The 26830-nt window shown below is 42.6% G+C and overlaps 1 protein-coding gene across 1 annotated transcript in view; it reads left to right on the top strand.

The window, feature by feature from the left end:
* The window catches only part of Cds1 (CDP-diacylglycerol synthase 1), an 84298-nt gene extending 70850 nt beyond the window's left edge, over nt 1-13448 (top strand). The window contains exons 10-13 of the mRNA XM_045144464.1: nt 2156-2308; nt 4428-4547; nt 6329-6432; nt 10699-13448. Of these exons, the coding sequence (XP_045000399.1) occupies nt 2156-2308; nt 4428-4547; nt 6329-6432; nt 10699-10828 (507 nt within the window). The 3' untranslated portion in view covers nt 10829-13448. The remainder of the gene's footprint in view (nt 1-2155; nt 2309-4427; nt 4548-6328; nt 6433-10698) is intronic.
* The last annotated feature ends 13382 nt before the right edge of the window (nt 13449-26830 follow it).

The raw sequence follows: 26830 nt of genomic DNA, 5'->3' as shown, positions 1-26830 counted from the left end.
TTTTTTTTTAATATACTTTTTAAATTATTTATTTACTTGTAAGCAGAGAGAGAAGGGAGACAGACAGATAGAATAGGCATGCCAGGGCCTATAGCCACTGCAAATGCACTCCAGAGGCATGTGCCACTTTGTGCATCTGGCTGTACATGGGTACTGGGGAATCAAACCTGGGTCCTTAGGCTTTGCAGGCAAGTGCTTTAACTGCTGGTTCATCTCTCCAGGCCTACTTCAGGTTTTTATTAAAAGGCTTCTAAGGAGATTCAATAAAGGGACTGTAAAATGAGAGAAAAGATAACTATACAAAGACATTACTGTTAGGAAGTTTGAAATTGTCTCTAACAATTTCAGTTAATATAAAATACATCCAAATATCAAGTAGTAACAACATGAAGCTGAGAGAGAGAGAAAAAAAAAAATATATATATATATATATGCAGAAAGAAGTTAAAATACTGGATCCCAAATGAGGAAACCATCTTAATTCCTCTATTTAATATATAAGCTTAATTCATTATCAATGTAAATTTTAATAGAATTAGAAAAGAAATCAAGTTTTAAGGAAGACTGTTAATAATTGATGAAAGGAATAATGAATAAGGACCCAACCTTACTCCATGTTTATGAATTAAAATAAACAAAATATTAAGTTAAATATTATAAGAATTTGGTAATAGCTTATTTTTAGAAATGCTATAGCAAAATGGTATAATTGGAAGAAACTAAAGAGGTACCCCTTACGGATTTAACAAATGACAAAATAATGAGATAAGTGATATATTTTAACATCAATGGATTTGAAGAAATTGGGCATTTTTAGTGTTATATATGGATTTCTTTCAGCAATTGAGCAAAGTAAAGGAGTGTGTGGCTACAAGAGAAATGAAAACAAAAATAAACTTTGGTCTAGCAATTGAAATTTATAATCAGGTGTTTTAAGTATGTCATACTTTCATGATTGATGGGTGACTAATTTAGAAATTGCATTGATGTGGTCAGAGATGGCATAGTAGAGTCATAGTGTGTTGGCTTGGTGAAAAACAGTGATGTCATTCACCTGCACTCTTGTACTGTTTAGTAATTTTCTATCACTGGTTAAATGCTAACTGATAAAATTAATTTAAGCTTAAGGCAATAAAACACACTGGACACACCCAGATTTTTATGATTCAGTCTCATTCCCTTTATATCTTCTTTGCTTTTGATAAGATTATTTATGTGTGCTTATAAAAAGGAAGATCTATGAGTTTGAGGCCACCCTGAGAATGAATATACAGTGAATTTCAGGTCAGCCTAGGATAGAGTGAGACCCTATCCCAAAAAACAAAAACAAACAAAAAACAAGTAAGATCTGGCTGGGTATTGTGGCACATGCCTTTAATCCCAGCACTTGGGAGGCAGAGGTAGGAGGATCGTCATGATTTCAAAAGCACCCTGAGACTACACAGTGAATTCCAGGTCATCCTGGGCTAGAGTGAGACCTTACCTGGAAAACCAAAAATATTTTAAAAATCTGGGTATGGTTGTGTACACCTTTAATCCTAGCCCTTAGGAAGCTGAAGTAGGAGGATCACTGTGAGTTAGAGGTTAGCCTGAGACCATATAGTAAACTCCAGGCCAGCCTGGACTAGAGCAAGACCCTGCCTCAAAAAAATAAAACCAAAACCAAAACGTAAGGTCCTGCTATAATGCTTTATTTTTATTTTACTTTTGAGAGAGAGAGAGAATGGGTGTGGCTGGGCCTTTCAGCCTCCGTGAATAAACTCCAGACCGCCCTTATGCACATGTGCAACATTGCAAGCTTGCATCAATTGCGCCTGGCTACAGGCAACCTAGAGATTCTAACATGTGTTCTTAGGCTTTGCAGGCAAGCCCCTTAAACACTAAGCCATCTCTCCAGCCCTGTAATGCTTTTTACAGTGTTCAAATTAGCCTTCACCACTGTGATATCAGACAGATCTCACTGCTTTCAAAGTGTTTATTTTCTAAAGGTCTTTCAGGTTTTTTAACTGGGATGATTATGACCTTTGAATTTGACAAACACATAGCCTAATGTTAAGCTGAATGTTAAGACATTGTGGCATTTTCTCTGGCCTTTGTGACACAGAGCTCATTCATATTTAGGTGATGTCTCATGAGCTCCTGCTTTGTTCTGCAGGCCGCCTATGTGTTGTCCAAATACCAGTACTTCGTCTGTCCAGTGGAGTACCGCAGTGACATCAACTCCTTTGTGACCGAGTGTGAGCCCTCAGAACTGTTCCAGCTTCAGCGTTACTCCCTTCCGCCCTTCCTCAAAGCAGTGTTAGGATGGGTAAGAATGACCACAAGGCATCATGGTTAAAAACCTTCTTTCTAAAGAATAAGTAAGATTTGAATTTTCATGGGAAATCAGTTTCTCCAGAACTATTAACTGTATTATGGAGGAGTGGTTTCTTTGCCATCACAAATATATTTTATCCCCTTGTGATTTAAGTTTCTTAAAAATCAAATGAAGGCTGAAGGAATTGCTTAGCGGTTAAGGCACTTGTTTGCAAAGCCTAAGGATCCAGTTTCAATTCTCCAGTACCCGTGTAAGCTAGATGCACAAGGTGGCACATGTGTCTAAAGTTCATTTTCAGTGGCTAAAGGCCCTAGCACACCATTCTCTTTCCCTCTATCTGCCTTTCTCTGTGTCTAATAAGTAAATAAATAAGATACAAGAAAAATCAAGTATTAACATTATCAAATATTTGTATACTTGGAATTTATTTGCCTAATGCTTTAAATACTGATGACAATTTTTGTGTGTATGGTGTTGAGGCAGGGTCTCACTGTAGCCCAGGCTGACCTGGAACTTGTGACAATCCTCCTACCTCAGCCTTCCAAATGCTGGGATTAAAGGTATAAGTCAACATGCCCAGCTGCAATTTTTTTTTAATTTTGCATACTTTGTCAATAAAAATATTTTCAAACAATTCTTTTGACTTTTTTTTTACAAAATGTATTAGATTAATCCATTTTTAACAAAATGGAGTATAATAAATTTTACATGTCACTGTTCTGAACTGGCTCAGTTTAAAACTTAATTAAAATCTGGGGCTAGAGAGATAGCTCAGTGGTTAAAAGCATTTGCTTGTAAAGCCTGATGGCTTGGGTTTGATTCCCCAGTGTCCCAGTACCACATAAAGCCAGATGTACAAAGTGTCGTATACTTTTTGGAGTTCATTTGCCATGGCAAGAGGCCCTTGCATGCCAATTATTATTGTCTCTTTCTTTCTCTCTCTCCCTCTCCCCTTCTCTCATTGCTTGTAAATAAATAAGTAGTTTTTTAAAAGCTTCTAAATTTATTCCTCCCAAAGCATGCTACTGGTGTGTGGTCTGTTGAAATGTGGACTTGCATAACTATGTCTTTGAGTGTGCACATGTACGTGGGTGTTTCTGTACATGTGCATCTGGATGTGTACCTGTGTGTGCATATGCATATGGGTGTGTCTTTTTTTGTCTTCACATGTATGAGAGAGTGAGTATGTGTATTGGGAGCATTTTGCTTTTTCGCTAAAATTCTATAAGGTTTTAGAAGTAAGTTAAGCTACAAACTGTTTCTTTCCTTGAGTGCTTAATACATGGACACTCAGAATGTGTTTAGTATCCATGCCTCCTGTCACTGGCTATAAAACTTCAAATGGCTCCAAAACTTCATGGGCTAAACATCTTTCTCAGACTGCACATATTAGGTTCTATCTACAATTCGTAGTTATTTAAAGGGGAGTGAGCTATAAACTTGAAAAATAATTTGAGTGTAGAATACCATTTTTGTGATCTCCTCAGATTATTTGTAGTTGTTTTACTGATGCTAATATTGACAGGCTTGTATTGTTTTGTTTTTTATTTAAGACAGAATCTCACCACATAGCCCTGGCTGATCTTGAGCTCTAAGTTCTCCTACATCAACTTCCTGAGTGCTACGATTATAGGTTTATGCCACTATCCCAGCCCTAGACAGTATTTAAGTAACTTAATTTTGTGTATTTCAACAGCATTCAACTTAGTTTTGACAGAAAAAAGACAACATTCCCTTCATTTCATCATTTAAAATTAAATACTATTATAAAGTATGAAATGAAAATAAATTAGATAATTACAAAAACAAAGTAGTACTGGTGTACATAATAAAGCAAATGTAGACTTGAAGCCAGCTGCTCTTGAAGTTCCGGGGGAGCTAGTCTGGTGCTCTCCCAGCAGTGTCTGCTCTGGCAGTGTGCACATTCGAGGCAGGAAGAGGGCTTCCAGTATGATGCTTTCTGGAGATGCTAAAGCCCTGTGAAATTAACACACATGTGGCACACACTTTGACATCCTTTATTCCATAGTTACTAGAATAGGTAAAATGCTCAGATACAATTTCAATGTCAGGGAGTTCCAATATCCCCTTTCCCCCTTTCTCCTCTTAGGACACAGTGAGCTTGTACCCCTTCCAGATACACAGCATTGCTCTTTCAACGTTCGCATCATTAATTGGCCCATTTGGAGGCTTCTTCGCCAGTGGATTCAAGAGAGCTTTCAAAATCAAGGTGTGTTCTTACATTCTTTGCTATATGATTAGTGAATATGATCAGAGAATGTTTCCTAGTTGGAGTTTGGTTCTCTCCTGGTCTTTGCACTAAGCCTTCAGGCAAAAAAGCCATACCTGTAATTTGTTCTAGCCTCATAGATATGCTGACTGGCTGGTTTGAATGTATTTTTGTTGTTGTTGTTTTTGCTATTGTTAGGTTTTGGTCATGTTATCTTCATACATTTTAATATATCATACCAGTCTCTTACAGAAATGGCTGGTCCCTCATTGTGGGTACAGTCCCAAAATTCTCTTGTTTCAAGTGCTTATTCCAGGACTGATGCAGAAGTACTTTTGGACACTGGGCCTTCCAACCTGCTAGGTTAGGGTCATCAGAGGTTCTGGGGAGATTGTTATCCTTTCATCACAGGTCCTGCACCCTATACTCTCCTGCTGTAGTAAACTCTGTAGGGAACATGCCAGAGCATGAGTGTATCTGGATCTCAATAAACTTTATTCACAAGCCAGGTTGTAGGTTGGATTTGGTCTGTGGGATCTGGCTTGCCAGTTGCCAGATCTTAAATTAGTCATATGTTTTACTTAAGTGGATCATCATAAAGTAATATCACTTCAGCCTCCCTCACATGGCTTGTTACTCTGAGGTAGAATGGGTGTCATTAGGGTTAGAGTGGCTCTTGAGGTTTGAGGGAAGAAAAGCCCATCTGAGGAGATAACATTTGAACAGAGATCTGAGAATGAGAATAAGTCTTACAGAGAAACCTGAGGAAGAGAGTTGTTCAGCAAGTGGAAGGAGTGGAGTAGCTTAGCCTGTTGGAGGGGAGCCAGGACAGAAATGTGTTATATAGAATGTCATTTTTTAAAACTTTTTTTGTTTATTTAAGAGTGACAGATAGAGGGAGAAAGAGGCAGAGAGAGAGAGAGAGAGAGAGAGAAAATGGGCGTGCCAGGCCACTGCAAACGAACTCCAGATGTGTGTGCCCCCTTGTGCATCTGGCTAACATGGGTCCTGGGAAATTGAGCCTTGAACCGGGGTCCTTAGGCTTCACAGGCAAGCGCTTAACCGCTAAGCCATCTCTCCAGCCCTAGAATGTCATTTTTAATGGTCTCCAATCCAAGGTTTTTGTTGAAGGGGGAGGATTTTGCATGTCTGAAATGAAGGTACAGTCACTGTTACAATCTTGCCTGCTGTGTGTGTGCATCCTGCCTGAGTGTGCCGGAAAGGCAGTTAGCTACTTGGCTCAGATGAGTGTACATATGCACAATCCCTTTGCAGAAGCTCTCCACCCAGCCACTCACTTTGGCCACTTAATGGACTGATGTTTTCCCAATGAGCTAGCTGTTTGAACTTCTTCTAACCTCAGTGCTTAGAGAAAGAACTGTTTATCACCGAATAAGAATGTTGACTCTGAAGCAAGAATATTAGGATAAACATGAGTTTCAGAAGAACATGCTTATCTGTTAGTAACACTAAAATCACTCCTGAGTTACATTAGCAACAGTTGATAGAATTTCTGTTTAAAAAATAACTTTAATGACAAAAGTGCCAAATTTAATTACTATTTAACTAATTTGAATACTATGGGCCAATTCAGAAATTATTCAAAAATGAGTGTATCTTTGAAAGACAGTTTTAGACTCTTGGTTGTATTCTAATTAGAAATATTTGATGGAAAAATGAATTTCTTCCAGAGCCCTGGTACTAAAAAGACATTTATAGGTCAGAATTTTGTATAGATAAAGTTTTTGCAGATTTGTTAACACATGTGTTTATTTCTAAAGGATTTTGCAAACACCATTCCTGGACATGGTGGAATAATGGACCGATTTGATTGTCAGTATTTGATGGCAACTTTCGTGCATGTATACATCACAAGCTTTATAAGGTACGTTCGTATATAAAAATACACTTATGTGATTTCTTTAAGTTCACATTTTCATTAACTTTAATTTCAATAAGTTAACTTTGCCCATCTATGGTATGGTAACCTATTATGTCAGAGTAAATGGTAGTCCAGAATTGACACTCTGGGCAGTATGGTTCCATATTAATTATTTTCCATACAACTTTTTTATTACCTCATTGACTGTCTTTGTCTTTTAAATTGTCATATTAACCTATTAGCATGATATTTCTTGTTGATAGATTTTGGTGTTATTAATCAGTGGTTGGGGCTGGGAAGATAGTTCACTGGGTAGAGTGCTTGTCTTGCAGGCATGAGGACTGGAGTTTGATCCCCAGAACTGACATTTTTAAAAAGGCTGGATGTAATGGCATGCTCTTATTATCTTAGTGCTGAGGAAGTACAGACAGGAGGATCCTTGAAGCATACTCAGCCATTGTAGCCAATTTGGTAAGCTCCAGGCCAGTGAGAATACCTGTCTCACAAAAGGTAGATGAGGGTAGAGATTGCTTAGTGGTTAAGGCACTTGACTTCAGAGCCAACGGACCCAGATTCACTTCCCCAGGACCCACATAAACCAGTTGCACACAGGAGCACATGCATCTGGAGTTCATATGCAGTGGCTGGAGGCCCTGGCACTCCCATTCTCTCCTTCTATCTTCCTATCTCTCTATTTCAAATAAAGAAAAATAAAAAAAAAAAAACATTTTAAAATGGCTAGATGGGAGATGGAGAGATTGCATAATGGTTAAGGCACTTGTTTACAAAGCCAAAGGACCCAGGTTCAATTCCCTAGTACCCAGATGTACAAGGTGGTACATGTATCTAGAGTTTGTTTGCAGTGGCTAGAGGCCCTGGTGTACCCATTTTCTCTCTCTGTCTCTTTGTCTATTTCAAGTAAGTAAAATATATATTTTAAAAAAGGTAGATGGCGGGCTGGAGAGATGGCTTAACGGTTAAATGCTTGCCTGTGAAGCCTAAGGACCCTGGTTCAAGGCTTGATTCCCCAGGACCCATGTTAGCCAGATGCACTAGGGGGCGCACGCATCTGGAGTTCGTTTGCAGTGGCTGGAAGCCTTGGTGTGCGCGCGCTCTCTCTCTCTCTCTCTCTCTCTCTCTCTCTCTCTCTCTCTCGCTTTCTCTGCCTCTTTCTCTTTCTGTCACTCTCAAATAAAATACATTAACAAAAATGAACCAAAAAAAAAACTAAATTAAAAAGGTAGATGGCACTCCTGAGATGTGACACCCACAATTTTCCTTTGGCCTTTACATACGTACACATGAAATAGCACATACAAACGTGCACATAAGTATGTTTATACACAAGCTAGTGGTTAATTCCTTAAAAATCTACATCAGGTGTATTGAAGGTAGTATGATCATAGATTCTGGTCCTTAAAAATCTATTTTCAGGGCTAGAGAGATGGCTTAACAGTTAAGTGCTTGCCTATGAAGCCTAAGGACCCAGGATTGAGGCTCGATTCCCCAGGACCCACGTTAGCCAGATGCACAGGGGCCACACACATCTGGAGTTCCTTTGCAGTGGCTAGAGGCCCTGGCTTGCCCTTTCTCTCTTTCTCTCTCTGCCTCTTTCTCCCTCTGTCTGTTGCTCTCAAATAAATAAATAAAGATAAACAAAATTTCAAAAATCTATCTTCAGAGGATATATATTTTTGGTGTTTTTTTTTTTTTTTTTTTCAAGATAAGGTCTCACTCTAGTGCAGGCTGACCTAGAATTCACTATGTAGTCTCAGGGTGGCCTTGAATTCACATTGATTCTCCTACTTCTGCCTTCCAAGTACTTGTATTAAAGGTATGCACCACCACGCTCAGCCTTGGTGTTTGTTTTGGGGTGCTTTTTTTTTTAATTGAATTCTTTTTAAAATTTATTTTATTTATTTCAGAGACAGAGGAGAGAGAGAGAGAATGGGTGTGCCAGGGCCTTCAGCCACTGTAAACGAACTCCAGATGCATGTGCTACCTTGTGCATCTGGTTTACATGGGTCCTGGGGACTCAAACCTAGGACCTTTGGTTTGGCAGGCAAATGCCTTAACCACTAAGCCATCTTTCCAGCCTTTGTGTGCCTTTTGAGATAGTGTTTCACTCTAGCTCAGGGTGACCTGGAATTCACTCTGTAGTCCCAGGCTGACCTTGAACTCACAACAGTCCTCCTCTGCTTCTAAAGTTTTGGGATTAAAGGTATGTGCCACCATACCTGGCTTGGCTATCTGATTTTTAAGGCATTAATACTCCTTGTTTAGGAGAACATATGAGGGCTGGAGAGATGGCTTAGCAGTTAAGGCACTTGCCAGCAAAGCCAAAGAATCCAGGTTTGATTCCCCAGGACCTATGTGAACCAGATGCACAAAGTATCATATGCATCTGGAGTTCATTCTGGTGCACCCATTCTTTCTTTCTCTCTCTCTCTCTCTCAAATAATTAAAAAATTTTTAAAAAGAAGAGAAAACATATATGAGCAGAGACCCACTGTGCTGAGACATGGTGTTTGTTATTTGAAAACAAACAGACTGTTAGTGATGCAGCAGTGGGGCTGGGAGAGCCTGCTGGCATCACTTTGCATTTAGCTGAACTGGCTAGAACAGCTTCCCTTCCTGTGTGGGCAGCTGCTGTGGAATGATGCTAAAGGGCGTGCAAGCCAAGTTATATCATGACTTGAGTGGACCTACGCTGTAAGAGGCATATGACCATAGCTTTTTGGCAGATGAATTGAGCCACTTGTATGAAAGTGGTCTATGGGATGATTCCTCTTGGCCATTGTGCAAGTTTTGTTGTTGTTGTTAAATCAAAGATTTCCAGAATAAATTTTTCCTCTACTCTTCAGCCCTATTGTGCTAACACTGCAGTAGACATTGTCTACTTGCTGCTGGGATTTCTGGTTCCTGTAACTCTTTAATGGTCTGTATCCTAAATTGCAAGCTTACTTGTGTGTTCAAATATCCCCTGCAGAGTTTGATACATTTCCCATATATCGAACATGGCTCTTACCAGTTAGATCTTACCCCTCTTGACTAAAAGTACAGCATACTCTACTTTTCCTATGCAGGAGTCTTACTCTCTAGTCCATGCAGATCTGGACTCACTGTGTAGTTCTCCAGCTCATGGCAGTCCTCCTGCATCAGCCTCCTGATGCTGAGATGAAAGGTGTGACCTATAAGGCCATATTCCCTTAACAAGCCAGTACAGAAGCAGGTGGTCTTCAGTTTGAACTGGGTTGAGCTGTCCATTCCAGGCAGTGGGAAATGGTAATCCCCTGACTTCCGTACTCATGAGGCTTGGAGTCCTGCCTTGAATTCATATGCCCCCCTGTACCCCGATCAAGCTGCACACAGAATGGCTGGATCTTGGGCCATGGAGGAGTAAGCCCACAGGGGAGATGTGTGTCACAGTGGAGTGAAGGACCTGGTTGCTGCTCAGTGATCACTTGAATTCTTGGGCTTCATGTCTCCATACATGGACTGCTGTGGGCGATGAGCCAGGAGTCTGGGCTCACCTCTACAATAGAGCAGAGAACACTTTGATTCTGCTTGCATGTTGGGTTTACCTAAGACTTCCCTGAACAAAGACTCGTTTGTCCTTCAGGGGAAGAGGCTTTGGTGTTAGGCTCAGAACTTCTGTGTGTAGTCTCTTGAGTGAACAGTCAGTTTGCTGAGGGTATTGCTTTAAGAAAATTTCTTTGAAGCTAATTATTTATTTTTTTTTATTTTGGTTTTTTGAGGTATGATCTCACTGTAGCCCAGGCTGATCTGGACTTCACTATGGAGTCTCAGGGTGGCCTTGAACTCATGGCAATCCTCCTACCTCTGCCTCCCAAGTGCTGGGATTAAATCACGCCCGGCACTGAAGCTAATTTTTAAGTTTACTTTTGTGACCTCCTTTTGGTTTCTTATGTCTGCCAGTCTCCTGGTTTTATGGAGTGGTTATGTCTTGGTGAGTATTAGGATTTGTTATTCATCCTCTTATCTCATGTTAGAGAAGGTCTGTAGAACCTGCACAGTTGTCCTGTGCTCTGCATTCTCTCCCTATGCCGACCACGCTCCCTAGAGTGCACTAGTTCTGAGGTTTTGCTCCTCTTGACACAAACATTGGGCTGTCCAGTGAACTCTTACTAAGAGCTGCTTCAGCTCTGTAAACACTGCTCCCCTGCACACAAAGTGGGGGCTGTCAGAGTTGGGGCTGCATGCTTCATGTAGCCTGATGTGTGATCGGTGTCTCTGCTTTATTGTCAGGGGTCCGAATCCCAGCAAGGTATTGCAGCAGTTGTTGGTGCTTCAGCCGGAACAACAGCTAAATATATATAAAACCCTGAAGACTCACCTCACTGAGAAAGGGATCCTCCAGCCCACCTTGAAGGTGTGACAGACAGAATGACAAGGTGGACTCCTAAGCGGCACTGACAGAGGAGCTCTTACACTGCACCAAGACACGGCTGAAATGACAATACATGGAAGTTTTGCAAACATGAGTGTTTCGTTCTCGAAATTACTGTGAATATTTAACAAACACTTCTGTGATCTAAGTTATGAAATAATTAGAAAATCGCCAGCAAAATATTCTGTACTTTTTCTAAGATGTATTTTCTGACATTAACTTCTTTCCCTTTACCCGCTGGATTTCATAATTTAAAAGACTTGAATTTTAAAGAGGCAAGCACTATAAATCGAGGATGTCTTATGATCGCGCCTGGGATCTTTAGCGCAAATATTAACTTTCACTCTTGGAGCTGCTTCTTACCTCTGGCAGGGTGTTTTATGTAAGGTACAACAGGAAGCCAGTTCTCCTGGGCTTCCTCCTCTCAGAGTCTCAAGTGTTCTCTGAAGGTACAACAGGAAGCCGGCTCCCCTGGGCTTCCTCTGCTCATAGTCCCAAGTGTTCTCTGAAGGGCTGAGTTTGATTAAAAAAGAGAATGATTGTCCACTTTTTCCTTTTTTTTTCTTTTTGTTTGTGGCACCAGGGAGGACCTCAGAGTCACCCATGCAAGGCAAGCACATGCTGTGCCACTGAACCACACCGCAGTTGCATTGTCTGCCTTTCAGCAGCCCAAAGAAAGTATATTTTTAAGTGGGTTCACCATTCAGGAGAGAGAAGCTGACATTTCTACCATCATCGATTTGTTAGGAAAAGCAGGTATCGGGTTCTATTTCTGATACAATTATCCGGGAAAGCATGGCGTCACCGCAGCTTCCCAAGAGATACCCAAGGAACAGAGCCTTCAGGGACAGGTGCCCACACTGACCTCACCCAGGCCAGCACCTGGGAGGGAGTGGAAAGCACAGCGTGGCTTGACTCCGCTCTTGGCTTGCTCCTCTAGTTTTCTTGTTTCCCTGTGAGCTGACTTCATGCAGGTGGTGGCCACTCACAGGAGGCACTGCTCGCCATGGCCAGGCCTCTGTTCTCCAGCAGCTTTGGGAGACTGGGAAGAAGGAATATTGACCTGGACCCCAGGCCTAGGCCGTCTCCCTGGGAGGAGCTCATCTTTGTCCCATTCGTCTTCCGCATCAGGTCAGAATCGGAGGATGCCAGCTGATTGTTTTCTTCCAAGAATAGAAATCAAGCAGAAGTGATTCCCAAGAAGAGAGCGCACGAATGCCAGCCTTTCCCTGGGGTAGACTGGCTGCTGTGACTCGATGAGAGGAAACTCCTTAGCAGGGGATGAGAGGCAGCTCTGCTGCAAGACGCTCTAGACAGCCGTGTGTGGCCTTCTCCACCTGAGGGTGATGAAATTACCAAGTGCGTCCAGTTAAATGGTCAGAAACAATCCTATTGTGAAGAGTGCCCTGCTACTGAAGAGTAAATACTTTTATTTAAATCATAAGTGAATTTCAGTTATTTTATATCTCATCCTAGTGTGGATGTGCCCAGTTCTGAGGGGGAGCCTCATGGTGTGTGCTGCATTCACACCGTGTGTCTACTCCAGCTCCGCAGGCCAGGGACACTTGGGACCACGAGTCCGTCGTTAGGTCTAGCCTGCTGCCTGTAACTCACTGCCCTGTGGGCTCAGTGTAATTTCCCACTGTTCCACGGAAGCCTGGGACTGACACTGAACGTGCTATTACAGGAATCAGTGATCACTTTTAAAATCAGTCCACATACAAGTTAACTTCAGTATCTTGTGCTTTTATTTCTCTCACTAACAGCTCCAAATCTGGACCATAAAAGAATTTAGGGCACCAAGGTTTAAGAAATACAATGGCAATCTTGTGACAGGAACGTTCATCAAAAACTCCTTGAAAATGCATAGATCCTCCCATGTTTTTATTTAACTGGTGAGGCACTACTAGACAGAATTATGAAAGCATTACTGAGCATGTATTAAAAAATCAATATTCTTATAAAAGAAGTATGAATCTAGGAGTATTTGGGATTACAGTAAAGGCTTTTCTCAAATATGCTTTTAGATTTGGGTGTACATTATTCCATATGTAAAGAAAAGTAAGTTCTTAATTTTAACAGAGCTCTGAAGAATCTTTTTAGCATACTTTTATAGCATGTATATTAAAATGGACTATATTTTAACGAGCAGTTACCACAGCACCTGACTTTGGTTATCTTGCTATTTGCACTGGGAAGAGGGGGCTTCAGTTCTAACATACAGTGTGGTGGTGGAAAAATGAGGACGACAACCTTCTTTCATGTGAATGGCTGATTGTTCCGAACTTGCTCTTTGGGAAGGTGTACCATGGATACCAGTTGTTTGATAATCTAACCTACGGGATGCAAACATTTCCTCAGTGCTTTCCCCTGGAGCAGTACACATGTGGTCATGTCTGAGAACAAAAAGACCCCACACTGCCCTTCTTTCAGAAGGTCTTCATTAGCACTTTGGCTTGAACAAAGGTAATGCCTCCTTGGTCAGTGAAAAAAGGAGCAATGCTGTATATACTCTGTACATTGGTGAAAGTTTATGATATATGTCAATAAGTTCTCTGAATCTTTTTACTGAAACTGAGGTAGAAAAATAAAAAAAATCAATCCATCATATTTTGACTTTGTTGTGCCATTTCTCATTGGTGGGGAAGCATTCATTCTTTGAACTAGAATCTCCAAAACAGTGACAGAGATGCATAGTGGTGTGTGTAGTCCATCAACTGCACCTTCAAGGAAAGAGAGAAGTCCTGGTGATGGCCAAACATGCCATTTTTTGAGATGTGATGCCCTAATACTAAGAGCCCTGAACTTCTGGGGACCTCACCAGGGTATGTAATGCCACATTTACCTTTGCTGCTCTGAATAATGTCTGTCTCTACTAGAATTTCAAGCTGTGTAGAGTCCAGTGAGGGAATCACTGTCCTCCCACTGTTGGATCAGAAGCCTGCCCTGTGTGGGCACTTGGGCTTCTGAACAAACTCAGGCACATACAGTCCACATCCCCACTTGTCTCTTAGACAGCCTCTGTCCCTTGTTCCAGAAGGTGCTCTTGCATGGGTCTAAGGTAGGCTTCCTTATCCCTTGTGAAGGGGCTGTTTGAAGCATTCAGGGGAAATGGGAGCATGCCCTTTGTGCCCAGCATGAACTAGCTACTTAGTAACCTCGACTTTGTTTCCTTCTTCTCATCAGTGCCCATTCTCCCTTGCTGCCCATTGCCTTGGGAAGACTGAGCAGGAAAACTCCTACTGCCTGGCTGTGCTGCCTCAGTAGGGTGAGGAGTTCCTTCATAGTAGATAGCCCTCCAGTCACTCAGCAAAGCTACAATGTCTGCAGTTCTCAACTCAGCACCATGTGCTGCTCTGGAAGGAAAAGTTTTATTCTGTTGCACTCAGAGAGACAGTCTTATTGTGATGTATGCCACGGGAGGGCACTGTAATCAAAATGGTGACAGATGTAAATCCCAAGTACATGCCTGGGAAATGGGCGACCAGCATCTAAGCTCCACTGAAGACCTGCTTGTCCGTAGCTAGATCACCCCCTTTCTGATTCCCTCCCAAGGCACAGAGTTTAAAATCCCTCCTGGAGAAGAGGATCTCTTTAGGAGCCCATGAAGTACTTGCAGTGGGCTCCAAGGGGGCTGAGAGAATCCGTTCTGATCCCTAATGTGTGCAGAGGTAAAGCAAGAGCTGTCTGTGGAGAAAGGCCTTGCCTTGAGAAACGCTCTCGCTGTCCTTCTTCGAGGAAGAATGGAATCTCACGCTGTTCTCTATAAAGTTAAAACCTGCAAGGTATAGGATACAGGCTAGGTGTAAACTGAGGTTTTCTTTTCTACTGCACACTCAAATTTTGAGTTCAGTGTATTTGGACAATTTTTTGTTTAAGCCTGGACACTTGAGGTAGGGGCTGGACTAATTTGCTCAGCTTCTATCCAGTAAATTCTCATTAAAGAACCCAATCACAGGCAGCAGACAGGCTGGGAACCCCTTCATGGGCAAGATCTCTGCCTTCTTTCCTTTAGCTCTATAATAAACTTTTTAACTTATATTTTCTTTTCCATAGCTGGGAGGTGGCCTGCCCACTGTATTCATAGGAACATAGCGAATGAGGTGCTGTAATTAATATGAGCATTATGAAAAGATGACTGGGGCAGATGGGCCTGGCTTGGCAAAAAATAAATGGTGACTTTTAAACTTCAGATGGAGCCTGCAAGAGTGGTAGGTTTGGGGAATATTTATGAATGATCTACTAAATTTATTTTTCATTGTTTGATAAATTCCCCCTGCCCCAAATCTTGTCAAGGAATAGAAAACAGAAATTGCAGCTAGTCCAGTTAAGATGGACACAATTGATAAGAAATTGTTCCCCCAGAAACGTTAATAAGATAATTTATATACTGATATGGTCATACATGTAATGCCAACATTTGGGAGGTAGAGGCAGACATCAGGAGTTCAAGGGCATCTGAGTTTGAGACCAGCTTGGGCTATATGAAGCCTTGTTTCAACAAAATCCCAGTAATTTATATAACAAAACTTTTACAGCTATCACCAAATCTTGGAGAACATTTCCATTTTGTCCAGAAAGTTCCCTGGTGCTCCTTTGCAGGTAATTCCCAATCCAACCCCTAGCCATAGGCAACCAGAGACCTGCCTCTCCTATCTATAAATTTGCCTTTTGTGGTCATTATATATAAAGGGAATCATATAGTATGTTATGTTTTGCATCTGGAAGATTCCTATATCAGTACTTCTGTCCTTTCTGTGAATACTGAATTTGGCTCACTCATTTAACCAGCTAATGGGTCTTTGGGTTGTTTCTAGGCTGAGGCTCTTAAAATTTGTGGACTGGGGCTGGAGAGATGGCTGTGATAGTCTGTGTTCAATTCCCCAGGACCCAAATAAAGCCGGACACACATGCATCTAGAGTTTGTTTGCAGTGGCAGAAGGCCTTGGCACCCAGTCTCTCTTTGTTTTTACTCTTTGTCTTTTTCTCTCTTTGTCTCTCTTAAGTAATATTTCTTTTAAAAAAGAATTGTAGGGCTGGAGAGATGGCTTAGCGGTTAAGCGCTTGCCTGTGAAGCCTAAGGACCCTGGTTCGAGGCTCGGTTCCCCAGGTCCCACGTTAGCCAGATGCACAAGAGGGCGCATGCGTCTGGAGTTCATTTGCAGAGGCTGGAAGCCCTGGCGCACCCATTCTCTCTCTCTCTCCCTCTATGTGTCTTTCTCTCTGTGCCTGTCGCTCTCAAATAAATAAATAAATAATTAAAAAAAAAAAAAGAATTGTAGACCTAGTTATCTTTGTGGACATGTTTTCTTTTGGATAGATTGTTGGGAATGAGATTGCTGGGTTTTATGGTTAATAGATGGTTAACTTTTTCTTTTCTTATTATTTATGTACACAGTGTGTATACAGTCATGTTGGTACCATCATTAGTCTCCTTTCTGTCCTCTCCCCTCCGCAGCGATCCTCCTCATTAGGAAATATGGGTCACGTGCATTGTGGGGTTAGCCATTAGTTATGGGTAAGAGGCAATGTCTCTGCACATAATGACCCAATGTGTGGCTCTAACATTCTTTAAAACATATTATTTGCATGTGTGTGTGAGAGAGAGAGAGAAGAGAGAGAATATGTGTATGGGTGTACCAGGGTCTCTTACTCCTGCAAATAAATGCCAGGCTTTACATGGGTGCTTAGGAATCAAACTTGGCCAGCAGGCTTTGTAAGAAAGTGCCTCTAACCACTGAGAAATCTCCCAAATCCCTATGGTTAACTTTTTAAAATTTTTTATTAATTTATTTGAGAGACAGAGAGAGAGAGGCAGATAGAAAGAATGGGCATGCCAGGGCTGCTAGCCACTGTAAACAAACTCCAGATGCGCACACTACCTTGTGCATCTGACTTACGTGGGTCCTGGGGAATTGAACCTGGGTCCTCAGGCTTCTCAAGCAAGTGCCTTAACTGCTAAGCCATCTCTCCAGCCCCCATTATTAACTTTTAAAGCAACAGCCAAACTGTTCTTTAGGCCTGCCTTGGCCATGGGTCTTCTGAAATCAGAGTGGCTGTGATCAGTAACCTGTGGAAGATCCTCATCCTGTTAACCATTCCCACATGAGGCGAGGCAGCCTTCTTGCACTAGTGGCAGTCGCCTGGCTTCATTTTGATGATATGACAATGCAGCTGAAGCTGCTCTGTCCAAAGTGGGCTGTCTGTGGGAGAAGTCCCAGAGTGCCTGTTTTCCTGTATGTGGCATGAAGTTATATGCCACCTAAAAGAATGGGGTCCACCATGTGAGCATGGAGACAGTCCCCAAAGGGCTGATGGACTGACTAGAGATCATATAGCAGTCTCTGCAAGCATGCCCAGGATCATAGGCAGGTCATGGTGTCCATTACTTGGTTTTTGCTATGGTCAATAAGACATGTAACTGTCTTCAGAGAAATAACCTGCCAGCAAAAGGGAGGAATTACAGAAATAAAAAGACTAGCACTTGGAGACAGAGGTAGGAGGAGCACCATGAGTTCAAGGCCATCTTGAGACTACATAGTGAATTCCAGGTTAGCCTGGACTGGAGCCAGACCCTCCCTCAAAAAACCAAAAACCAAAATGAAACAAAAAACCTGCAAATACTGTCCTCCACACTCACCTCTGAATTGGCAAGAAAAGTGAGAAAACAGACAGGATGAGGTCAAAGTGTTGATTGATACTTCTTATGCGTGATGGTCATAAGGGAAAGAGAATACAGTAGGTCCAGAGATCTAAAAGTGTAGAAGCCATGGGAAGAGCCAGAGAGTGGAGAGAGAGAGAGGGAGCAAGGTCAAAAGGTTTCCCTTGGTCTGAACATTAATGGGAAGGGGAAAAATCCATGACTCAACATGCCGATGGGGGCCTTAATACAAGGGCCAATAAAAGGGCCTATAGGAGCTGGAGAAATGGCTTAGCAGTTAAGGCATTTGCCTGTGCAGCCCAAGGACCCTGATTCAATTCCCCGGGACCCACATAAGCCAGATGCACAAGGGGGCGCACGTGTCTGGAGTTTGTTTGCAGTGGCTGGAGGCCCTGGCATGACCATTCTGTCTTTCTCTCTGCCTCTTCCTTGCTCTCTTAAGTATTTTTTAAAGGGCCTATAGGAGCCATTAAGGACACTTAGTTATTGCCGGCTGAGGTACCCCTGAATTTCAGGGACATGAGAGGAAGGACAGGCATCACTGAAGGGAATTCAGCATGTAAAAGGAAGCTTTTGATGCCTAGTTCATCAGGCCTAACAGGACTGTTCACAGGAGAGTTAAGAAAGAAGTTCATTCAGCAGGAATCTTGAGATTGATACAGGACCTTAGTGATGTGACGTTGCTGATCTCCATGGTAGGTCATGACCTTATGAGCTAGGAGAGGCTCTTGTAGATGTGAATAACTTAAACTGATATGTAAATCGGGTTCCTGAGTTGCTAAAACACTTAGGATGGAAAAGGGAAAAGAGATGATGGGGCCTATCTGGGCCACCCAAAGACAGGTGTGGCAAGATTTACACTGAGTTAGAATTCCTAGAGGGAAAACAAACGCTAGCCAATTTAGTGCTTGTGAACCTCTGGAAGGCTTTAAAGCCTGAGCAACAGTTCAATGAAAGACTGAATGATACACAGTGCAGATGAGAAAGATAAAGCTTGTCCTGGGGTGGGCATTTATGCTGAGCACATTTCTCCTCTGAGAGTGGAGATCATTCTCCCAGTCTAGGGTCCTTGGCACTAGTGTGTGGCCAATGCAAAGCCAGGAGCCAGCTGCTATGCAGACCTTGCGCCAGCTAGCGAGCATGCTGCCAGGTTCCCCTTTGCTGCGGGATAGCTGAGTCAGACACAGGGGGCCTGTGGTGGTGGGAAGATGCGCAGCAGATGCCTGAAGCACAGCCCTGGGATGAGGAGCAGGGATGGCTCATGGAGAAAGACTGTGGGTTTCAGAGAGCTGTGTAAGGTACCTCCCAAGCACGGGGATTACAGGGGTGAGCCACTACACCTGGATCAGTACTCATCTTTTGAGGAAACATACAAGCAGTGGAACATTCAGAGATCCTGTCCATTCTTTGAAGAAAGGTTCATCACACAGATATGGTATTAACCTCTGAGTGTTTCATGTATTTGAAAAAGCATATGAAAAACATGAAAGTGAGGTGAGCCTGCACAGAGTGCAAGGGCCAGGCACAGCTGTGAATTTTGTGGAGTCTTTTGTTGTTATTAGGTAAGAACAAATGATATCAACATGGTGGTTGAGAAGATCCTGTAACAGTATATATCTTTAATTTTTTTATCATTTTATTTAGTTATTAGATACAGAGGGACAGAGGGAGGGAGAACGTGCATGCCAGGGCCTCTAGCCACTGCAAACAAGCTCCAGATGCATGCACCACAATGTGCATCTGGCTAATGTGGGACCTGGAGAATTGAACCTGGGTCCTTGGGCTTCTCAGGCAAGTGCCTTAACCACTAAGCCATCTCTCCAGCCCTGTAACAGCCTATATCTTTAAATGTAAGGTCATCAGTTAAGAAGCTTAAACTCAGGGGTGTCTCCTGGCGCACTAGCGCCTCAGCCACTGCAGTCAAAGTATAGACAGTTGTGCCACCTAGTGGGCATATGCAACCTTTTGCTTGCCTCATCTTCATGCATCTGGCTTCTGTGGGATCTGGAGAGTCAGACATGGGTCCTTAGGCTTTGCAGGCAAGTTCCTTAATTGCTAAGCCATCTCTTCAGCTTAGCACTCATATTTTTTATTCATTTAAAAATGGCCTGTTTGGGGGGGTTTGGAAGATGACTCGGTGGGTAAAGCACTTGCCAAAGAAGCACAAGGACCTGTGCTGGGTTCTCAGACCCCATATAAGTGCCAGCTGTGCTAGTGTGTGCCGGCAATCTGCAGCTTCCTGGGCAAGCTAGCTAGCTAGATGAGATGAGGCACTGAACTGTGGGTTCAGAGTGTGGGGTGGAGAGTGTTAGAGGGAGACACTCAATACAGACCTCAACCTCCACAGACATTTGTATATATATGTGCATCAGGACCTGTATACACATGTCCCCCGCCCAACACAGGCAAAAAAGATGTTTTTATTACTGAATTTTAAAAGATCATTATATATATATATGTGTATGTATGTATGTGTGTGTGTGTGTGTATATATATATATATATTTTTTTGAAATATTTTATTTTTATTTACTTATTTGAGAGAGGGAAAGAAGAAGAAAGAGAGAGAGAGAGAGAGAGAGAGAGAATGGGTGCGCCAGGGCTTCCAGCCACTGCAAACAAACTCCAGATGCATGTGCCACCTTGTGCATCTGGCTTATGTGGGTACTGGGGAATCGAACTGAGGTCCTTTGGCTTTGTAGGCAAGCACCTTAACTGCTAAGCCATCTCTCTAGCCTGATCATTATATATTCTGATCAGAAGTCCCTTATCTGATTTATAACTTGAAAGCATTTTTTCCCCCTGGGCTATAGCCTGTCTCAAATTTTCTTAATAGTGTCACTTGAAATGAATGCCTTTTAATTTTTGTGATGTCCTATGGATTGATTTTGTCTCATAAGGATCATGCAAGCAGCCTCAGGGTTGGCCAATGGTGTGTGGTCCCCAGACTCCCCACATCCCTGCTGTGCGGATGTATAGCCTTGCCCAGCACTGTGCTGATCCCAAAACAGAGCGGCTGCATTGAGATGCCTCTGAGCCCTCTACTACTGGCCCTCTGCTGAGATGGTCATTTCCAGCTCCTACACTGAATGGGGACTCTGCCCACTGTTTCAAATTGAGTGAGACCCTTTGACCACTGTGGCTACTGTAGCCATTACAGTCTGTTCTGGAAAAATCACAGCAATTGTGATTGCAGGGAAAAAGGAACAGCCCCAGGCACAGACTCCATGTGCTTCTCCTGTTGTCTCTATATACCTTTTCCCCAATTTACCGTTTTACAATGCTTTTTGAGGGAGAGGATTTGCTAGCCTTTTTATTTAGTTACAGCTATCAGTCCTACCTTAATAATTTTATTTTCCAGGAGGAAGAGAAAGGACACATCCTAATCCAAATATATTGACCTCAGTTGAGGCCTGGAGCAGTGTACACAGTAATGCTAAAAAAATGAAGACAGGATCAGATAAATTTGATGGAAGTTCTCGGTGAGAGCACCAACCAGAGTGAGGGTTCTCACCTCTAGCTCCCAGGCAGGGAAAGAAGAGTGCTTCACACTGGTCACAGATTCCCTCCAATTATTCACAGTACTTGGCAACATACATGAACTGGTGACTATTTCCCAGAGTTTCAAGAATTTCCAGTATAGATGTGGTAGCACATGCCTGTAATTCCAGCACTCAAGAGGAAAAGGCAAGAGGATTGCAAATTTGAAGTCAGCCTGGGCTACATAGCAAGACCTTGCTAAAAAAAAATAATAGAAGTAAATTTTTTGTGGTGGGGGGAGGTGATACATATTGCTAGGAATAATTATTACCCCAACCTCTCATGTCTGAAGGATTCATACCTATTTTTATTATATATGTGTATATATATATAATATATAATTTTGATTAAATATCATTTTAGTGCACAAACCAACCAGGTGCACCCTCTAGCCTCAAAAGAACTTCCAAATTAGCTTGGGACAGTGGCGATAAGATAGCGCAAGTGTAGTCTACTCAGGAAGGGCCCCCAGCCTGAGCTGGAGCTGGCTGAGGAGAGTCAAGAACAGGGTGACAGGGACTTCACGGCCTGTCTCCTGGGTGGTTCTCCATAAAGGAAGATGGTGTGTTGCTCAAGGCTGCCTTACAAGACTAAGGAGCTTTGAACATTTAAGACCACACTCAGTGAGCTGTTTCCAACAGAAATAATCAGGCATTGGGCATGAGAGAGCCCAGACCCCACACAGGGTGATTTAAGTTTTCTGTGAAAACATTGTACTAGAACTGAAGGCAAATCTGAAGCTGCTTCTAATTTCTTTATTCAACAGATTCCTGGAGTGATTGCCTTGCTAGGCATGGTACTAAGAGCTCCACAAGGTGTGTGTGTGTGTTTGGGGTGGGGGGCAGGACAAAGTGCTTCTCCTTCCTGTGTTGACTCCACAGTGACCTAATGCAGAGCCTTTTACTGGGGCAGTGCAGTAGCAATGCAGAGAGGCTAACAGTAGGGACCAGCAGGGAGGAATTGCAATCCTGAATACTGTAGTCTGAGCAGGCCCCCTCACTTGGAAGGTGATGTTTGAGGAAACCTGAAGCAGGTGAGGAGGAGGAGCATGTCTGGCTTGGTGCAGGCACAAGGTCGCCAGATCAAAAGGCTACAGTGGAAGGGGGAGGTGAGAAGCCTGGTCAGGCTTCTACTGGGAGGCAAAGACAAATACAAAATCATCACACCCAGTTCTGAAACTAAGGGGAGGAATGGTGTTAACAGGAACCCACCTACAGCCCGTCATTGCAAATGGAAAGTCTGGTAGGCTATCTGTATTTGAAAGGGCAAAGATGCAAATCAATGGTGTGAAAAATCTTATTGAGGAAAGGAAGACAGACAAGCAGGAGAAGGTTGAAAAGAACAAACACCGGGGGTTGAAGAGATGGCTCAGCAGTTAAGGCTTTGCCTGCAAATCCTAATAGCCTGGTTCAATTCCCCAGTACCCATGTAAAGCCAGATGCACAAGCATGCATCTGGAATTCCTTTGCAGCAGTTGGAGGCCCTGGCACACCCACTTTTTCCCTCTCTTTTTTTCTCTTTCTCTCTCTCTGCTTGCAAATAAATAATTTTTTGTTGTTTTTCTGAGGTAGGGTCTTACTCTAGTCCAAGCTAACCTGGAATTCACTATATTATTTCAGGTTGGCCTCAAACGCAGTGATCCTCCTACCTCTGCATCCCTAGAGCTAGGATTAAAAACATGTGCCACCCCACCCAGCTACATTTTTTTTCTTTTTTTTTTAAAGAACAGCATGTAGTCTAGGAAGGAAGATAGGGAACAAAAGAGCGTTTTGTAAGGCTTTTTTTTTTTTTATATCGTGTAACTATTTACTAATAGTACACATTTAATTGGGGATCAAATGAGATAAACTGTAAGTACTACGAAAGTAAAGATTACTAAAAAAAAAAAAAAGTAAATTATGGAAGAGGTTATTTCTCTTACTGATTTTTTTTTTTTTTTTTTTGAGGTAAGGTTTCACTCTAGACCAGGCTAACCAGGAACTCACTCTAGTCTCAGGGTGGCCTTGAACTCATAGAGATTCTCCTAGTTCTGCTTCCCGAGTGCTGGGATTAAAGGCGTGCATCAGGACGCCTGGCTTCTCATACTGATTTATTATTATTTTTTATTATTCTCTTTTGGTGGTAGTACTGGTACTGGGTATCAAACCCAAGGCCTCTCACAGGCTAGGCAAGTGCTCAGACACTGCATTGTCCTCTTACTGATGAGTAAAGAGTAGGAATGGGACTGGGAACTGGGTGCCTGCTTAAAGACAAGACTCATTCATAGGTGAGAAGGTTCTAGAAGAGGGCAATGGCATCATTTTGTTGAAGGCCCCGATAAATGTATACCAGCTCGCACACAGAAATTGCAATCTCAGGAGGAACAGTATTCTTAATTTGAGGACTTAAACTGGAAACCAGATACTCATTTGATGACATTACTTCTGTCCTCTTGACAGAATCATCTAGCAAAGCCAGACAAAAATGAACTTGAGTTTATCATCAAAGGCTGCTTAGGTGGACCTTTGGGCCACAGTATATTTTCTAGAATCTGGAGTGGCTTCTTTTTATGAAGAGAAATAGCATGTGGTGGTTGTGTTTTTGCTTCTTTTAATACCAGGGACGGGCCTCAGGACTTACACGGGCTTCAGGACTTACACGTGCTAAGCACACACTGTGCCTTTGAGCTGCACCCCAGCCAGAGGAGGCCTGCAGCTTTCAGTAGAAGGTGGTGGTGGTGCTTCACTTCCTCTGACGACTGCAGTTTCTTGCTGCCTGTCACAGGCAGCGGGAAGCATGATAGCTGAAGGTCAAAGTTGAAGTTCTTGTCTTCCCTCCTTGATAAGGCTTGGGGGGGGGGGTGCAGGTCTGACATCGATTGGATAAGTCCCCCATAGTGGACCAGAAGGACGTTGGGAAATACACACTGTGTGTCAGGTGTGCATAGAGGAGTGGGGGATGCTTAGGAATAGAGCTGCAGACGGGCTTCAGGAACACCAGATAGCCCTGCGAGCCTTTGTTCTCTTACGTGAAGGGACACTTTGATTTTCAAGAGCTCTCTTCCCACGGGTTGCATCATTTCTTGTTAATTTCCAAAGTAACATTGCAGTGTTGGGAACATACTTGTCAGCATGTTCTCTCTGTCACCAGATGCCCAACTCTTACTGCAATTCTTTAGGGGGGGAAGAGGTTGTAATGCATTTTCACGTGAGGAAACTCAGATGTGGTGAGGTTAAAAGATCATACCAATGGTAGAACAGAAAATTAGACCTAAGAAAAACCAGTATATTATATGTGTGAGGACTGTATGTAGTAGAAAAATGGCAGCATTAACAGTTTTATATTATCAAAATTTTGTTTTGACTAGAATAAAGTGATATTTTTGTTTTACAAGGTGATTTTTGTTTGTTTGTTTGTTTGTTTTTCGAGGTAGGGTCTCACTCTGGTCCAGGCTGACCTAGAATTCACTCTGTAGCCTCAGGGTGGCATCGAACTCTCGACGATCATCCTACCTCTGCCTCCCGAGTGCTGGGGTTAAAGGCGTGCACCACCATGCCCGGCTCTACAAGGTGATTTTTTTTTAAAAAGCCCTTATCAGACACCCCAATGTTCTGTAATGTGTTCTGTGGTCTTGAGCTTTGAGGTGGCACCCTATATAGCTGGTTGTACCTGCTGATTCCAGCCCAGCATCACCTTGCATTAGGCAGGTGTGGAGCCCAATGGATGTACCGGTGTGTGACAAGGAAACCTGTTGCCATATGGGAGAGCATGTGTGTTACTTTGTAATGTGAGCAGCATGTTACACAGGTTCTGCTTGGACTAGTGCTTAAGATCTACAACTCTGAGTCTCAAGACTTTTTTAGAGGTCTTCTCAATATCCTGAAATCCAGTTGGCCCTTTCCACTATGTTTGTTGGGGCTGCAGTTCTGGAGGAGTGCTAGATGACACTGTTGGAAGCTTAGTGTCAGTCAGGGTGGTGGCTAACTGTTGGCTGTGGTGAGCATGCTGTAGACTGGCAATAAGAAACGGGTGCCTGCTTCACGTCGCTGTCCTTGGAGAAGCAGTGTATGTGTCGTGTGACACTCAGGAGTCCCCACAGAGCACCTGTCCACCAGAGCACCCCAGCTGCTCAGAAGAGAAGCTTTTGGGTTTGGGCTAGGAGTGTGACCAGCAGCTTCTCATGCAGACCATTGTTTTTACTCAAAGACCAGCTGACAGGATGGCTCCAAGGCAGACATGCTCTAGACAAGTCAGTCACAGGGTGAACCTACCACTTCAGGAGAAGAACAGGAGACAGCACTGATCACCAGCAAAAAACGTTTTGGGTTTGAAAGAAAAAAATCGGAACTTTGCAAAAACATGTATCCACCATATAACTTGTTTTCCTGAGCTTCTGGTAACATTTTAATTTTCTACATGAAAATGATACATGTTGGGTACCATAAAAATATATCATCAAAGCCATCATTTAATTGTTAGTGTGAGATACTTGAAGACTATGGATGGGTAGAAGATAAAAAGTGCAAGATGGACAGAGCAATGGATGTTATAAAAGGTTTCAGATTCTGTGCAGTAACCAATCTTTCAGAACCTTAAGCTAAAGCCAGGTGAGGGGAACATCCTTGTGATTGTAGCAATTAGGGTGGTGAGTCAGGAGGCTTGCTGGGAGTTTGAAGCCAGCCTGAGCTACATAGCAAGACATTGTATAAAAACACAAAACAAATAACTTACCCACAGCAAAGGCCTTAAACTAAAAGGAAACTTAAACTAATTAAGAGGCACCTATGTGAGCAGAGTATTAAAATATTCTTCTTTTCCAACCACTTATGTGAAACAGGATTTTCTCTATGTACTTCAACTGCACTAGACTACTAAAGGCCGATCTGAGAATTTACTTTCCTTCTATTAAGCTGGACATGAAAGATCTACATACTATTTGCTTTCTATTTTTTTTTTAGAAAAATAATATATAGAAATATTGAACTTGTTAACATGTAATGGTTTATTATTGTCATTTTAAAATGTGTTACTATATTTTTTAATCTCAGCTTTAATAAATCCTTGGGTATTGGTGTATGTAAACCATATTAATAAAAGCTTGGGGCTATGGAGATGGCACAGTGTAATTAAAGTGCTTGCTTGCAAAGCCTACTGGTCAGGGCTCAAGTGTCCAGCCAGTCATGTGGAGCCAGACAGGCATACATTTGCAGTGGCAAGATTCTGGCATGAGTATACACGTGCACACACCCACACACAAATCAAAAAAATACAAAAAGTAAAAGCTATTTGGGGGTTCTCAAAAACACTTAAGGATCAGACTCGCAGGTCCAAAATGTTTAAAGAAGTTTAAGTTTTAAACCCTTTCTGTGTACACAGGCAGGCTCTGATACATGAATTCTCAGGCTGCTCAAAACTGGCTCAGCCTTGGTTGGCCCTTTTCTAGGGCTTTCTTGTATAGCACATTATCTCTGAGGGTGGAATCTGGCTGAGTATCACCTCTAGCAAGAACTAACAAAGAAACTCTGCTCCTCAAACAACAACAAATACAAAAAGTGGGGTGAAATGAGAGTATTTCTATGGCAGAGAGACTATGCCAATTCCACCAGATTCACTCTTTCCAAACTGGGAGAAATGAGATGGAGAGAGGACATTTTGTTGAAAATAAGCAAATGATGGGAAAGGGACTCCCATGTTTATCATTTTTAAACTCTGAGACAATGATACTGTCTGTAGGAAAATTCTGCTCCAGCCTGCTGCCCTCTTAGGCCCAGCAGCACTGAGAGCTGCAGCAAGGAGCTATCACCACTCCCC

This window comes from Jaculus jaculus, chromosome 2, assembly GCF_020740685.1.
Source record: "Jaculus jaculus isolate mJacJac1 chromosome 2, mJacJac1.mat.Y.cur, whole genome shotgun sequence".
Taxonomy (NCBI): Eukaryota; Metazoa; Chordata; class Mammalia; order Rodentia; family Dipodidae; genus Jaculus; species Jaculus jaculus.
This window is presented reverse-complemented; position numbering and strand designations above follow the sequence as displayed.